The sequence below is a fragment of the Pristiophorus japonicus genome, chromosome 23 (genome assembly GCF_044704955.1).
Source record: "Pristiophorus japonicus isolate sPriJap1 chromosome 23, sPriJap1.hap1, whole genome shotgun sequence".
Lineage (NCBI taxonomy): Eukaryota > Metazoa > Chordata > Chondrichthyes > Pristiophoridae > Pristiophorus > Pristiophorus japonicus.
The window spans coordinates 9,392,528-9,407,889 of NC_091999.1; the positions used below are offsets into that span (position 1 = coordinate 9,392,528).

General features: G+C 62.1%; 1 protein-coding gene across 1 annotated transcript in view; it reads left to right on the top strand.

Annotated features, from left to right (window-relative positions):
• Nucleotides 1-15,362, top strand: part of mrpl52 (mitochondrial ribosomal protein L52) — a 175,617-nt gene that overhangs the window by 1,455 nt on the left and 158,800 nt on the right. The window contains exons 2-5 of the mRNA XM_070866761.1: nucleotides 936-1,024; nucleotides 5,961-6,054; nucleotides 14,797-14,864; nucleotides 15,228-15,292. Of these exons, the coding sequence (XP_070722862.1) occupies nucleotides 936-1,024; nucleotides 5,961-6,054; nucleotides 14,797-14,864; nucleotides 15,228-15,292 (316 nt within the window). The remainder of the gene's footprint in view (nucleotides 1-935; nucleotides 1,025-5,960; nucleotides 6,055-14,796; nucleotides 14,865-15,227; nucleotides 15,293-15,362) is intronic.

Here is a 15,362-nt window from a genome sequence, read left to right on the forward strand (position 1 = left end):
GGCCTGAGCCAATGGGTGTCTGAGCCAGAGGGAGTCTGAGCCAATGGGAGTCTGAGCCAGAGGGAGCCAATGGGAGTCTGAGCCAATGGGAGTCTGAGCCAGAGGGAGCCAATGGGAGTCTGAGCCAGAGGGGCCTGAGCCAGAAGGGTCTGAGCCAATGGGAGCCTGAGCCAATGGGAGCCTGAGTCAGAGGGAGTCTGAGCCAATGGGAGCCTGAGCCAGAGGGAGCCTGAGCCAATGGGAGTCTGAGCCAGAGGGGGCCTGAGCCAATGGGAGTCTGAGCCAATGGGAGTTTGAGCCTGAGGGGCCTGAGCCAATGGGAGTCTGAGCCAGAGGGGGCCTGAGCCAATGGGAGTCTGAGCCAATGGGAGTTTGAGCCTGAGGGGCCTGAGCCAATGGGAGCCTGAGCCAATATCTGTAGCCGGGGCTCACTCCCCAATAGTGGCGAAGACCCCCAATGCTGGGGAATTCCCGATTGGCCAGTTTGTGTGGCTGGTGATTGGATGATCCCAGGGAGCTGCTCACACGTGGAATGAAGGGGAAGGGTAAAGGGTAAAGGGGTAAAGGGTAAAGGGGTAAAGGGTAAAGGGTACAGGGGTAAAGGGGTACAGGGTACAGGGGTAAAGGGGTAAAGGGTAAAGGGGTAAAGGGTAAAGGGTAAAGGGGTAAAGGGTAAAGGGCCTCTGGGTCTCATCCATCTCTCCCCACCACCAGATCTCACAATCCCATTCCCCCTGTGTGTGATGTCACTGTGCCCCGCCCCCTCCCTGTGTCTGATGTCACTGTGCCCCGCCCCCTCCCTGTGTCTGATGTCACTGTGCCCCGCCCCCTCCCTGTGTCTGATGTCACTGTGCCCCGCCCCCTCCCTGTGTGTGAGGTCACTGTGCCCCGCCCCCTGTGCTCACTGCGCAGGCGCTCCCGCTGTTGCCGGGCAGATTTGGGAAGCGGCGCTGTCTGTGCGTGTGCGGCTGCGCGAGGCCTGCTCTTCTGTCGGAGCCCGAGTTTGGCGGCGCCGCGAAGATGGGTGAGGGGTGAGAGGTCACAGGGCCCAGTGTATGGACAGGGTGAGGGGTGAGAGGTCACAGGGCCCAGTGTATGGACAGGGTGAGGGGTGAGAGGTCACAGGGCCCAGTGTATGGACAGGGTGAGGGGTGAGAGGTCACAGGGCCCAGTGTATGGACAGGGTGAGGGGTGAGAGGTCACAGGGCCCAGTGTGTGGACAGGGTGAGGGGTGAGGGGTCACAGGGCCCCGTGTGTGGACAGGGTGAGGGGTGAGAGGTCACAGGGCCCAGTGTATGGACAGGGTGAGGGGTGAGAGGTCACAGGACCCCGTGTGTGGACAGGGTGAGGGGTGAGAGGTCACAGGGCCCCGTGTGTGGACAGTGTGAGGGGTGAGAGGTCACAGGGCCCCGTGTGTGGACAGTGTGAGGGGTGAGAGGTCACAGGGCCCAGTGTATGGACAGGGTGAGGGGTGAGAGGTCACAGGGCCCAGTGTGTGGACAGGGTGAGGGTGAGAGGTCACAGGGCCCAGTGTGTGGACAGGGTGAGGGGTGAGAGGTCACAGGGCCCAGTGTATGGACAGGGTGAGGGGTGAGAGGTCACAGGGCCCCGTGTGTGGACAGGGTGAGGGGTGAGAGGTCACAGGGCCCCGTGTGTGGACAGTGTGAGGGGTGACGGGTCACAGGACCCCGTGTGTGGACAGGGTGAGGGGTGAGAGGTCACAGGGCCCAGTGTGTGGACAGGGTGAGGGTGAGAGGTCACAGGGCCCCGTGTGTGGACAGGGTGAGGGATGAGAGGTCACAGGGCCCCGTGTGTGGACAGTGTGAGGGGTGAGAGGTCACAGGGCCCCGTGTGTGGACAGGGTGAGGGGTGAGAGGTCACAGGGCCCAGTGTGTGGACAGGGTGAGGGTGAGAGGTCACAGGGCCCCGTGTGTGGACAGGGTGAGGGATGAGAGGTCACAGGGCCCCGTGTGTGGACAGTGTGAGGGGTGAGAGGTCACAGGGCCCCGTGTGTGGACAGGGTGAGGGGTGAGAGGTCACAGGGCCCCGTGTGTGGACAGTGTGAGGGGTGAGAGGTCACAGGGCCCAGTGTGAGGGGTGAGAGGTCACAGGGCCCAGTGTGTGGACAGGGTGAGGGGTGAGAGGTCACAGGGCCCAGTGTGTGGACAGGGTGAGGGGTGAGAGGTCACAGGGCCCCGTGTGTGGACAGTGTGAGGGGTGAGAGGTCACAGGGCCCCGTGTGTGGACAGTGTGAGGGGTGAGAGGTCACAGGGCCCCGTGTGTGGACAGGGTGAGAGGTCACAGGGCCCAGTGTGTGGACAGGGTGAGGGGTGAGAGGTCACAGGGCCCCGTGTGTGGACAGTGTGAGGGGTGAGAGGTCACAGGGCCCAGTGTGAGGGGTGAGAGGCCACAGGGCCCCGTGTGTGGACAGGGTGAGGGGTGAGAGGTCACAGGGCCCAGTGTGTGGACAGGGTGAGGGGTGAGAGGTCACAGGGCCCAGTGTGTGGACAGGGTGAGGGGTGAGAGATCACAGGGCCCCGTGTGTGGACAGTGTGAGGGGTGAGAGGTCACAGGGCCCCGTGTGTGGACAGTGTGAGGGGTGAGAGGTCACAGGGCCCAGTGTGAGGGGTGAGAGGTCACAGGGCCCCGTGTGTGGACAGGGTGAGGGGTGAGAGGTCACAGGGCCCAGTGTGAGGGGTGAGAGGTCACAGGGCCCCGTGTGTGGACAGGGTGAGAGGTCACAGGGCCCCGTGTGTGGACAGTGTGAGGGGTGAGAGGTCACAGGGCCCCGTGTGTGAACAGTGTGAGGGGTGAGAGGCCACAGGGCCCCGTGTGTGGACAGTGTGAGGGGTGAGAGGTCACAGGGCCCAGTGTGTGGACAGGGTGAGGGGTCACAGGGCCCCGTGTGTGGACAGTGTGAGGGGTGAGAGGTCACAGGGCCCAGTGTGTGGACAGGGTGAGAGGTCACAGGGCCCCGTGTGTGGACAGTGTGAGGGGTGAGAGGTCACAGGGCCCAGTGTGAGGGGTGAGAGGTCACAGGGCCCAGTGTGAGGGGTGAGAGGTCACAGGGCCCAGTGTGAGGGGTGAGAGGTCACAGTGCCCAGTGTGTGGACAGGGTGAGGGGTGAGAGGTCACAGGGCCCAGTGTGTGGACAGTGTGAGGGGTGAGAGGTCACAGGGCCCCGTGTGTGGACAGTGTGAGGGGTGAGAGGTCACAGGGCCCCGTGTGTGGACAGTGTGAGGGGTGAGAGGTCACAGGGCCCAGTGTGTGGACAGTGTGAGGGGTGAGAGGTCACAGAGCCCAGTGTGTGGACAGTATGAGAGGTCACAGGGCCCAGTGTGTGGACAGTGTGAGGGGTGAGAGGTCACAGGGCCCCGTGTGTGGACAGGGTGAGAGGTCACAGGGCCCAGTGTGAGGGGTGAGAGGTCACAGGGCCCAGTGTGAGGGGTGAGAGGTCACAGGGCCCAGTGTGAGGGGTGAGAGGTCACAGGGCCCAGTGTGTGGACAGTGTGAGGGGTGAGAGGTCACAGGGCCCCGTGTGTGGACAGTGTGAGGGGTGAGAGGTCACAGGGCCCCGTGTGTGGACAGTGTGAGGGGTCACAGGGCCCTGTGTGTGGACAGGGTGAGGGGTGAGAGGTCACAGGGCCCCGTGTGTGGACAGGGTGAGAGGTCACAGGGCCCCGTGTGTGGACAGTGTGAGGGGTGAGGGGTCACAGGGCCCCGTGTATGGACAGTGTGAGGGGTGAGAGGTCACAGGGCCCCATGTGTGGACAGTGTGAGGGGTGAGGGGTCACAGGGCCCAGTGTGTGGACAGTGAGGGGTGAGGGGTCACAGGGCCCAGTGTGTGGACAGGGTAAGAGGTCACAGGGCCCAGTGTGGACAGTGTGAGGGGTGATAGGTCACAGGGCCCCGTGTGTGGACAGTGTGAGGGGTGAGAGGTCACAGGGCCCCGTGTGTGGACAGGGTGAGGGGTGAGAGGTCACAGGGCCCCGTGTGTGGACAGGCTGAGGGGTGAGGGGTCACAGGGCCCCGTGTGTGGACAGTGTGAGGGGTGAGAGGTCACAGGGCCCCGTGTGTGGACAGTGTGAGGGGTGAGAGGTCACAGGGCCCCGTGTGTGGACAGGGTGAGAGGTCACAGGGCCCCGTGTGTGGACAGTGTGAGGGGTCACAGGGCCCCGTGTGTGGACAGGGTGAGGGGTGAGAGGTCACAGGGCCCCGTGTGTGGACAGGGTGAGGGGTCACAGAGCCCCGTGTGTGGACAGTGTGAGGGGTGAGAGGTCACAGGGCCCCGTGTGTGGACAGGGTGAGAGGTCACAGGGCCCCGTTTGTGGTGAGGGGTGAGAGGTCACAGGGCCCCGTGTGTGGACAGGGTGAGAGGTCACAGGGCCCCGTGTGTGGACAGTGTGAGGGGTGATAGGTCAAAGGGCCCCGTGTGTGGACAGGGTGAGAGGTCACAGGGCCCCGTGTGTGGACAGTGTGAGGGGTGAGAGGTCACAGGGTCCCGTGTGTGGACATTGTGAGGGGTGAGAGGTCACAGGGCCCCGTGTGTGGACAGGGTGAGAGGTCACAGGGCCCCGTGTGTGGACAGGGTGAGGGGTGAGAGGTCACAGGGCCCCGTGTGTGGACAGGGTGAGAGGTCACAGGGCCCCGTGTGTGGACAGTGTGAGGGGTGATAGGTCAAAGGGCCCCGTGTGTGGACAGGGTGAGAGGTCACAGGGCCCCGTGTGTGGACAGTGTGAGGGGTGATAGGTCACAGGGCCCCGTGTGTGGACAGTGTGAGGGGTGAGAGGTCACAGGGTCCCGTGTGTGGACATTGTGAGGGGTGAGAGGTCACAGGGCCCCTTGTGTGGACAGGGTGAGGGGTGAGAGGTCACAGGGCCCCGTGTGTGGACAGGGTGAGAGGTCACAGGGCCCCGTGTGTGGACAGTGTGAGGGGTGAGGGGTCACAGGACCCCGTGTGTGGACAGGGTGAGGGGTGAGAGGTCACAGGGCCCCGTGTGTGGACAGGGTGAGGGGTGAGAGGTCACAGGGCCCCATGTGTGGACAGGGTGAGGGGTGAGAGGTCACAGGGCCCCGTGTGTGGACAGGGTGAGGGGTGAGAGGTCACAGGGCCCCGTGTGTGGACAGTGTGAGGGGTGAGAGGTCACAGGGCCCCGTGTGTGGACAGGGTGAGGGGTCACAGCGCCCCATGTGTGGACAGGGTGAGGGGTGAGGGGTTACAGGGCCCCATGTGTGGACAGGGTGAGGGGTCACAGGGCCCCATGTGTGTACAGTGCAGAGGGAGCTTTACTCTGTATCTATCAATGGTCAATGAACAGTACTGGGGCAGGGAGGTATTGCTACAGTTGTACAGGACCTTGGTGAGGCCACACCTGGAGTATTGTGTACAGTTTTGGTCTCCTAACTTGAGGAAGGACGTTCTTGCTATTGAGGGAGTGCAGTGAAGGTTCACCAGACTGATTCCCGGGATGGCGGGACTGACCTATCAAGAAAGACTGGATCAACTGGGCTTGTATTCACTGGAGTTCAGAAGAATGAGAGGGGACCTCATAGAAACGTTTAAAATTCTGACGGGTTCAGACAGGTTAGATGCAGGAAGAATGTCCCCGATGTTGGGGAAGTCCAGAACCAGGGGTCACAGTCTCAGGATAAGGGGTAAGCCATTTAGGACCGAGATGAGGAGAAACTTCCTCACCCAGAGAGTGGTGAACCTGTGGAATTCTCTACCACAGAAAGTTGTTGAGGCCAATTCACTAAATGTATTCAAAAGGGAGTTAGATGAAGTCCTTACTACTCGGGGGATCAAGGGGTATGGTGAGAAAGCAGGAATGGGGTACTGAAGTTGCATGTTCAGCCATGAACTCATTGAATGGCGGTGCAGGCTAGAAGGGCCGAATGGCCTGCTCCTGCACCTATTTTCTATGTTTCTATGAACAATAACAACGTGCTCCACCCTTTAGGTGTGTGGCGGGTCCTGTGTGTCCCGCTGGTTCCAGGGGCACGATCCCTGTCCTGTGCGGCGGTATGTCGCGCCGGGAGTCAGTGGCGACTGGGGTGAGTACCAGCACGTGTTTGGTGTCTGATCTGTGTTCGTTGAGTAACTCTCTCCCCCTCTCAATCTCTCAGCCCCCTTGTGCTAAGTTTCAAACCCCCTTCCGGACACTGTCCAGCTCGCTCATCCACAAGCTGTGCTTCCCGTGTCCGAAGGTCCCGTCCACCGTCCCCAAACTGTGCTGGCTGCCCCACAGTCCCTGCACCCCTCAGTGCCCCACAGTGTCCCCCAGTCCCTGCACCCCTCAGTGCCCCACAGTGTCCCCCAGTCCCTGCACCCCTCACTGCCCTACAGTGTCCCCCAGTCCCTGCACCCCTCACTGCCCCACAGTGTCCCCCAGTCCCTGCACCCCTCACTGCCCCCCAGTCCCTGCACCCCTCACTGCCCCACAGTGTCCCCCAGTCCCTGCACCCCTCACTGCCCCACAGTGTCCCCCAGTCCCTGCACCCCTCACTGCCCCACAGTGTCCCCCAGTCCCTGCACCCCTCACTGCCCCACAGTGTCCCCCAGTCCCTGCACCCCTCACTGCCCCACAGTGTCCCCCAGTCCCTGCACCCCTCACTGCCCCACAGTGTCCCCCAGTCCCTGCACCCCTCACTGCCCCACAGTGTCCCCCAGTCCGTGCACCCCTCACTGCCCCACAGTGTCCCACAGTCCGTGCACCCCTCACTGCCCCACAGTGTCCCCCAGTCCCTGCACCCCTCACTGCCCCACAGTGTCCCCCAGTCCGTGCACCCCTCACTGCCCCACAGTGTCCCCCAGTCCGTGCACCCCTCACTGCCCCACAGTGTCCCCCAGTCCCTGCACCCCTCACTGCCCCACAGTGTCCCCCAGTCCGTGCACCCCTCACTGCCCCACAGTGTCCCCCAGTCCCTGCACCCCTCACTGCCCCACAGTGTCCCCCAGTCCCTGCACCCCTCACTGCCCCACAGTGTCCCCCAGTCCCTGCACCCCTCACTGCCCCACAGTGTCCCCCAGTCCCTGCACCCCTCACTGCCCCACAGTGTCCCCCAGTCCGTGCACCCCTCACTGCCCCATAGTGTCCCCCAGTCCCTGCACCCCTCACTGCCCCACAATGTCCCCCAGTCCGTGCACCCCTCACTGCCCCACAGTGTCCCCCAGTCCCTGCACCCCTCACTGCCCCACAGCGTCCCCCAGTCCGTGCACCCCTCACTGCCCCACAGTGTCCCCCAGTCCCTGCACCCCTCACTGCCCCACAGTGTCCCCCAGTCCGTGCACCCCTCACTGCCCCACAGTGTCCCCCAGTCCGTGCACCCCTCACTGCCCCACAGTGTCCCCCAGTCCCTGCACACCTCACTGCCCCACAGTGTCCCCCAGTCCCTGCACCCCTCACTGCCCCACAGTGTCCCCAGTCCCTGCACCCCTCACTGCCCCACAGTGTCCCCAGTCCCTGCACCCCTCACTGCCCCACAGTGTCCCCCAGTCCCTGCACCCCTCACTGCCCCACAGTGTCCCCCAGTCCCTGCACCCCTCACTGCCCCACAGTGTCCCCCAGTCCCTGCACCCCTCACTGCCCCGCAGTGTTCCCCAGTCCCTGCACCCCTCACTGCCCCACAGTGTCCCCCAGTCCCTGCACCCCTCACTGCCCCACAGTGTCCCCCAGTCCCTGCACCCCTCACTGCCCCACAGTGTCCCCCAGTCCCTGCACCCCTCACTGCCCCACAGTGTCCCCCAGTCCCTGCACCCCTCACTGCCCCACAGTGTCCCCCAGTCCCTGCACCCCTCACTGCCCCACAGTGTCCCCCAGTCCGTGCACCCCTCACTGCCCCGCAGTGTTCCCCAGTCCCTGCACCCCTCACTGCCCCACAGTGTCCCCAGTCCCTGCACCCCTCACTGCCCCACAGTGTCCCCCAGTCCCTGCACCCCTCAGTGCCCCACAGTGTCCCCCAGTCTGTGCACCCCTCACTGCCCCACAGTGTCCCCCAGTCCCTGCACCCCACAGTGTCCCCCAGTCCCTGTACCCCTCACTGCCCCACAGTGTCCCCCAGTCCCTGCACCCCTCACTGCCCCACAGTGTCCCCCAGTCCCTGCACCCCTCACTGCCCCACAGTGTCCCCCAGTCCCTGCACCCCTCACTGCCCCACAGTGTCCCCCAGTCCCTGCACCCCTCACTGCCCCACAGTGTCCCCCAGTCCCTGCACCCCTCACTGCCCCACAGTGTCTCCCAGTCCCTGCACCCCTCACTGCCCCACAGTGTCCCCCAGTCCCTGCACCTCTCACTGCCCCACAGTGTCCCCCAGTCCCTGCACCCCTCACTGCCCCACAGTGTCCCCCAGTCCCTGCACCCCTCACTGCCCCACAGTGTCCCCCAGTCCCTGCACCCCTCACTGCCCCACAGTGTCCCCCAGTCCCTGCACCCCTCACTGCCCTACAGTGTCCCCCAGTCCCTGCACCCCTCACTGCCCCACAGTGTCCCCCAGTCCCTGCACCCCTCACTGCCCCCCAGTCCCTGCACCCCTCACTGCCCCACAGTGTCCCCCAGTCCCTGCACCCCTCACTGCCCCACAGTGTCCCCCAGTCCCTGCACCCCTCACTGCCCCACAGTGTCCCCCAGTCCCTGCACCCCTCACTGCCCCACAGTGTCCCCCAGTCCGTGCACCCCTCACTACCCCACAGTGTCCCACAGTCCGTGCACCCCTCACTGCCCCACAGTGTCCCCCAGTCCCTGCACCCCTCACTGCCCCACAGTGTCCCCCAGTCCCTGCACCCCTCACTGCCCCACAGTGTCCCCCAGTCCGTGCACCCCTCACTGCCCCACAATGTCCCCCAGTCCATGCACCCCTCACTGCCCCACAGTGTCCCCCAGTCCGTGCACCCCTCACTGCCCCACAGTGTCCCACAGTCCCTGCACCCCTCACTGCCCCACAGTGTCCCCCAGTCCCTGCACCCCTCACTGCCCCACAGTGTCCCCCAGTCCCTGCACCCCTCACTGCCCCACAGTGTCCCCCAGTCCCTGCACCCCTCACTGCCCCACAGTGTCCCCCAGTCCCTGCACCCCTCACTGCCCCACAGTGTCCCCCAGTCCGTGCACCCCTCACTGCCCCACAATGTCCCCCAGTCCATGCACCCCTCACTGCCCCACAGTGTCCCCCAGTCCCTGCACCCCTCACTGCCCCACAGTGTCCCCCAGTCCCTGCACCCCTCACTGCCCCACAGTGTCCCCCAGTCCCTGCACCCCTCACTGCCCCACAATGTCCCCCAGTCCTTGCACCCCTCACTGCCCCCCAGTGTCCCCCAGTCCCTGCACCCCTCACTGCCCCACAGTGTCCCCCAGTCCCTGCACCCCTCACTGCCCCACAGTGTCCCCCAGTCCCTGCACCCCTCACTGCCCCACAGTGTCCCCCAGTCCCTGCACCCCTCACTGCCCCACAGTGTCCCCCAGTCCCTGCACCTCTCACTGCCCCACAGTGTTCCCCAGTCCATGCACCCCTCACTGCCCCACAGTGTCCCCCAGTCCCTGCACCCCTCACTGCCCCACAGTGTCCCCCAGTCCCTGCACCCCTCACTGCCCCACAGTGTCCCCCAGTCCCTGCACCCCTCACTGCCCCACAGTGTCCCCCAGTCCCTGCACCCCTCACTGCCCCACAGTGTCCCCCAGTCCGTGCACCCCTCACTGCCCCATCAGTGTCCCCCAGTCCCTGCACCCCTCACTGCCCCACAGTGTCCCCCAGTCCCTGCACCCCTCACTGCCCCACAGTGTCCCCCAGTCCGTGCACCCCTCACTGCCCCACAGTGTCCCCCAGTCCCTGCACCCCTCACTGCCCCACAGTGTCCCCCAGTCCCTGCACCCCTCACTGCCCCACAGTGTCCCCCAGTCCGTGCACCCCTCACTGCCCCACAGTGTCCCCCAGTCCCTGCACCCCTCACTGCCCCACAGAGTCCCCCAGTCCCTGCACCCCTCACTGCCCCACAGTGTCCCCCAGTCCGTGCACCCCTCACTGCCCCACAGTGTCTCCCAGTCCCTGCACCCCTCACTGCCCCACAGTGTCCCCAGTCCCTGCACCCCTCACTGCCCCACAATGTCCCCCAGTCCTTGCACCCCTCACTGCCCCACAGTGTCCCCCAGTCCCTGCACCCCTCACTGCCCCACAGTGTCCCCCAGTCCCTGCACCCCTCACTGCCCCACAGTGTCCCCCAGTCCCTGCACCCCTCACTGCCCCACAGTGTCCCCCAGTCCGTGCACCCCTCACTGCCCCACAGTGTCCCCCAGTCCCTGCACCCCTCACTGCCCCACAGTGTCCCCCAGTCCCTGCACCCCTCACTGCCCCACAGTGTCCCCCAGTCCCTGCACCCCTCACTGCCCCACAGTGTCCCCCAGTCCCTGCACCCCTCACTGCCCCACAGTGTCCCCCAGTCCCTGCACCCCTCACTGCCCCACAGTGTCCCCCAGTCCCTGCACCCCTCACTGCCCCACAGTGTCCCCCAGTCCCTGCACCCCTCACTGCCCCACAGTGTCCCCCAGTCCCTGCACCCCTCACTGCCCCACAGTGTCCCCCAGTCCCTGCACCCCTCACTGCCCCACAGTGTCCCCCAGTCCCTGCACCCCTCACTGCCCCACAGTGTCCCCCAGTCCGTGCACCCCTCACTACCCCACAGTGTCCCACAGTCCCTGCACCCCTCACTGCCCCACAGTGTCCCCCAGTCCCTGCACCCCTCACTGCCCCACAGTGTCCCCCAGTCCCTGCACCCCTCACTGCCCCACAGTGTCCCCCAGTCCCTGCACCCCTCAGTGCCCCACAGTGTCCCCCAGTCCGTGCACCCCTCACTGCCCCACAGTGTCCCCCAGTCCATGCACCCCTCACTGCCCCACAGTGTCCCCCAGTCCCTGCACCCCTCACTGCCCCACAGTGTCCCCCAGTCCCTGCACCCCTCACTGCCCCACAGTGTCCCCCAGTCCCTGCACCCCTCACTGCCCCACAGTGTCCCCCAGTCCATGCACCCCTCACTGCCCCACAGTGTCCCCCAGTCCCTGCACCCCTTACTGCCCCACAGTGTCCCCCAGTCCCTGCACCCCTCACTGCCCCACAGTGTCCCCCAGTCCCTGCACCCCTCACTGCCCCACAGTGTCCCCCAGTCCCTGCACCCCTCACTGCCCCACAGTGTCCCACAGTCCGTGCACCCCTCACTGCCCCACAGTGTCCCCCAGTCCGTGCACCCCTCATTGCCCCACAGTGTCCCCCAGTCCCTGCACCCCTCACTGCCCCACAGTGTCCCCCAGTCCATGCACCCCTCACTGCCCCACAGTGTCCCCCAGTCCCTGCACCCCTCAATGCCCCACAGTGTCCCCAGTCCCTGCACCCCTCACTGCCCCACAGTGTCCCCCAGTCCCTGCACCCCTCACTGCCCCACAGTGTCCCCCAGTCCCTGCACCTCTCACTGCCCCACAGTGTCCCCCAGTCCCTGCACCCCTCACTGCCCCACAGTGTCCCCCAGTCCCTGCACCCCTCACTGCCCCACAGTGTCCCCCAGTCCCTGCACCCCTCACTGCCCCACAGTGTCCCCCAGTCCCTGCACCCCTCACTGCCCCACAGTGTCCCCCAGTCCCTGCACCCCTCAATGCCCCACAGTGTCCCCCAGTCCCTGCACCCCTCACTGCCCCACAGTGTCCCCCAGTCCCTGCACCTCTCACTGCCCCACAGTGTCCCCCAGTCCGTGCACCCCTCACTGCCCCACAGTGTCCCCCAGTCCCTGCACCCCTCACTGCCCCACAGTGTCCCCCAGTCCGTGCACCCCTCACTGCCCCATAGTGTCCCCCAGTCCCTGCACCTCTCACTGCCCCACAGTGTCCCCCAGTCCCTGCACCCCTCACTGCCCCACAGTGTCCCCCAGTCCGTGCACCCCTCACTGCCCCATAGTGTCCCCCAGTCCCTGCACCCCTCACTGCCCCACAGTGTCCCCCAGTCCATGCACCCCTCGGTTTTAAACTTCCCGTCCTGGTGTTCAAATCACCCTGCGCTCCCCCGCCCCCAAATATCCCAGTTACCTGGAGAGACTGGAGAAGCTGGGGGTGTTCAACTTAGAGAAAAGAAGGTTAAGGTAAGAACATCAGAAATAGGAGCAGGAGTCGGCAATTCGGCCCCTCGATCCTGCTCCACCATTTAATACGATCATGGCTGATCCGATCATGGACTCAGCTCCACTTTCCCGCCCGATCCCCATATCCCTTGATTCCCCGAGACTCCAACAATCTATCGATCTCAGCCTTGAATAAGAACATCAGAAATAGGAGCAGGAGTCGGCCATTCGGCCCCTCGAGCCTGCTCCGCCATTTAATACGATCATGGCTGATCCGATCATGGACTCAGCTCCACTTCCCCGCCCGCTCCCCATAACCCTTCACTCCCTTATCGCTCAAAAATCTGTCTATCTCCACCTTAAATATATTCAATGACCCAGCCTCCACAGCTCTCTGGGGCAGAGAATTCCACAGATTTACAACCCTCTGAGAGAAGAAATTCCTCCTCATCTCAGTTTTAAATGGGCGGCCCCTTATTCTGAGACCATGTCCCCTAGTTCTAGTCTCCCCCATCAGTGGGAACATCCTCTCTGCATCCACCTTGTCGAGCCCCCTCATAATCTGATACGTTTCGATAAGATCACCTCTCATTCTCCTGAACTCCAATGAGTAGAGGCCCAACCTCCTCAACCTTTCCTCATAAGTCAACCCCCTCATCCCCGGAATCAACCGAGTGAACCTTCTCTGAACTGCCTCCAAAGCAAGTATATCCTTTCGTAAATACGGAGACCAAAACTGCACGCAGTACTCCAGGTGTGGCCTCACCAATAACCTGTGTAACTGGAGCAAGACTTCCCTGCTTTTATACTCCATCCCCTTTAAAACCCTCAGAGAAGAAATTTCTCTGCATCTCAGTTATAAATGGGCGGCCCCTTATTCTGAGACTCTAGTTTTAGTTTCCCCCCCAATCAGCGGAAATAGTACCCGGTCCAGCAACACCTTGATTTTAAAATTCTCATCCCTGTTTTCAACTCGCACCGTGGCCCCTTGCCCCCTCCCTATCTCTGTATTCTCCTCCAGCCCCGACAACCTTCCGAGATCTCTGCGCTCCTCCAATCCCGGCCTCTTGCCGACCTCTGGTTTCCATCGCTCCCCCATTGGCGGCTCCCTGGGCCCCAAGTAACATTGGATTGGGCAGCTCAGGAGGAGTTGTTCGGCTCGTCCTGCCTGTGCCGGCTCTTTGGTCCAGCTCGCCAATGAATCCCACTCCCCTGGTCTCTCCCCACAGCCCTGTAACTTTTCCCCCTTCAAGCATTTCTCAAATGAACGTTTGAAAGTTACATGTAACTTTTCCCCCTTCAAGCATTTCTCAAATGAACGTTTGAAAGTTACAAGTGAATCTGTGTCCACCAGCCTTTCAGATCGTTCCAGATGACAACCTCTTGCTTGTTAAAATAAAACCTCCCTCCCTAAACCTCTCCACCTCCCCACCTCGATCTCCTCCTTCAAGATGCTCCTTAAAACCTCCCTGCTTCACCTGCCCTAACTTCTACTTATGTGGCTCAGAGTCAACTGTATCTGTCTTGTCCTGTAACACCGCTGTGAAGCGCCTTGCAATGTTCAACTACATTAAAGGCGCTGTATAAATACAAGTGACATAGAAACATGGAAAATAGGTGCAGGAGTAGGCCATTCGGCCCTTCGAGCCTGCACCACAATTCAATAAGATCATGGCTGATCATTCCCTCAGTACCCCTTTCCTGCTTTCTCTCCATACCCCTTGATCCCTTTAGCCGTAAGGACCATATCTAACTCCCTCTTGAATATATCCAATGAACTGACCTCAACAACTCTCTGCGGTAGGGAATTCCACAGGTTAACAACTCTCTGAGTGAAGAAGTTTCTCCTCATCTCGGTCCTCAATGGCTTACCCCTTATCCTAAGACTGTGACCCCTGGTTCTGGACTTCCCCAACATCGGGAACATTCTTCCTGCCTCTAACCTGTCCAGTCCCGTCAGAATTTTATGTTTCTATGAGATCTCCTCTCATCCTTCTAAACTCCAGTGAATAAAGGCCCAGTTGATCCAGTCTCTCCTCATAGGTCAGTCCCGCCATCCCGGGAATCAGTCTGGTGAACCTTTGCTGCACTCCCTCAATAGCAAGAATGTCCTTCCTCAGATTAGGAGACCAAAACTGAACACAATATTCCAGGTGAGGCCTCACCAAGGCCCTGTACAACTGCAGTAAGACCTCCCTGCTCCTATACTCAAATCCTCTCGCTATGAAGGCCAACATACCATTTGCCTTCTTCACCGCCTGCTGTACCTGCATGCCAACTTTCAATGACTGATGTATCATGACACCAGGTCTCGATGCACCTCCCCTTTTCCTAATCTGTCGCCATTCAGATAATATTCTGCCTTCCTGTTTTTGCCCCCAAAGTGGATAACCTCACATTTATCCACATTATACTGCATCTGCCATGCATTTGCCCACTCACCTAACCTGTCCAAGTCACCCTGCAGCCTCTCAGCCTCCTCACAGCTCACACCGCCACCCAGCTTAGTGTCATCTGCAAACTTGGAAATATTACACTCAATTCCTGCGTCTAAATCATTAATATATCTTGATTTAGTTGTTGTTATGATGATTGCCCGTGTTGGGCACGGGGCATTAACCCGTGGGGCAGCCCCTGTGACACCTGGGAGTGGGAGGCTTTGTGCTGACACCCCTCAGTAATGTTGCAACTGTGTCTCCCCTTCACAGGCTGGGCATGGCCAAGAGTGGGACGGAGTACGGGCCCCTGACTGACCTCCCCGACTGGTCGTTTGCAGGTGAGGAGCTGGGACTGAGCGATGTAAAGAGGGTCTCGTTCAGGGAGGGGGGCTTCAAATTAAAACCCCTTTTAAAGGGATCTCTCACTCCCAGATACCCGTTCACTTGTACATCAACCATCTTCATATAATCCACCTCGATTAGATTCCAGCCTGTAACTCACTCCCGGGTATGTATGACTCTATATATAACTCCCCGGGGAACCCCCGATCACAGGACAGTGTGTAACTCAGTGCCCCCCCCCCCCCCGGTTGGGACAGTGTGGGGTTTGGATCATGGGGTTGTACACGGGTGTTCTCTCTCCCTGTGCCGGGTGTGGAGCACTAACTGTGCGCCCACTTCCTGCTTTTCCTGTTCCTCAGATGGACGACCAGCTCCGCGTTTGAAGGGACAGATTCGGAGGCGGCAGGAAGGGGAGGAGATGGCGGTAAGACCTTGTGTTCTCCCTCTCTCCCCCTCTCCCCCTCTCCCCCTCTCCCCCTCTCTCCCTCTCTCCC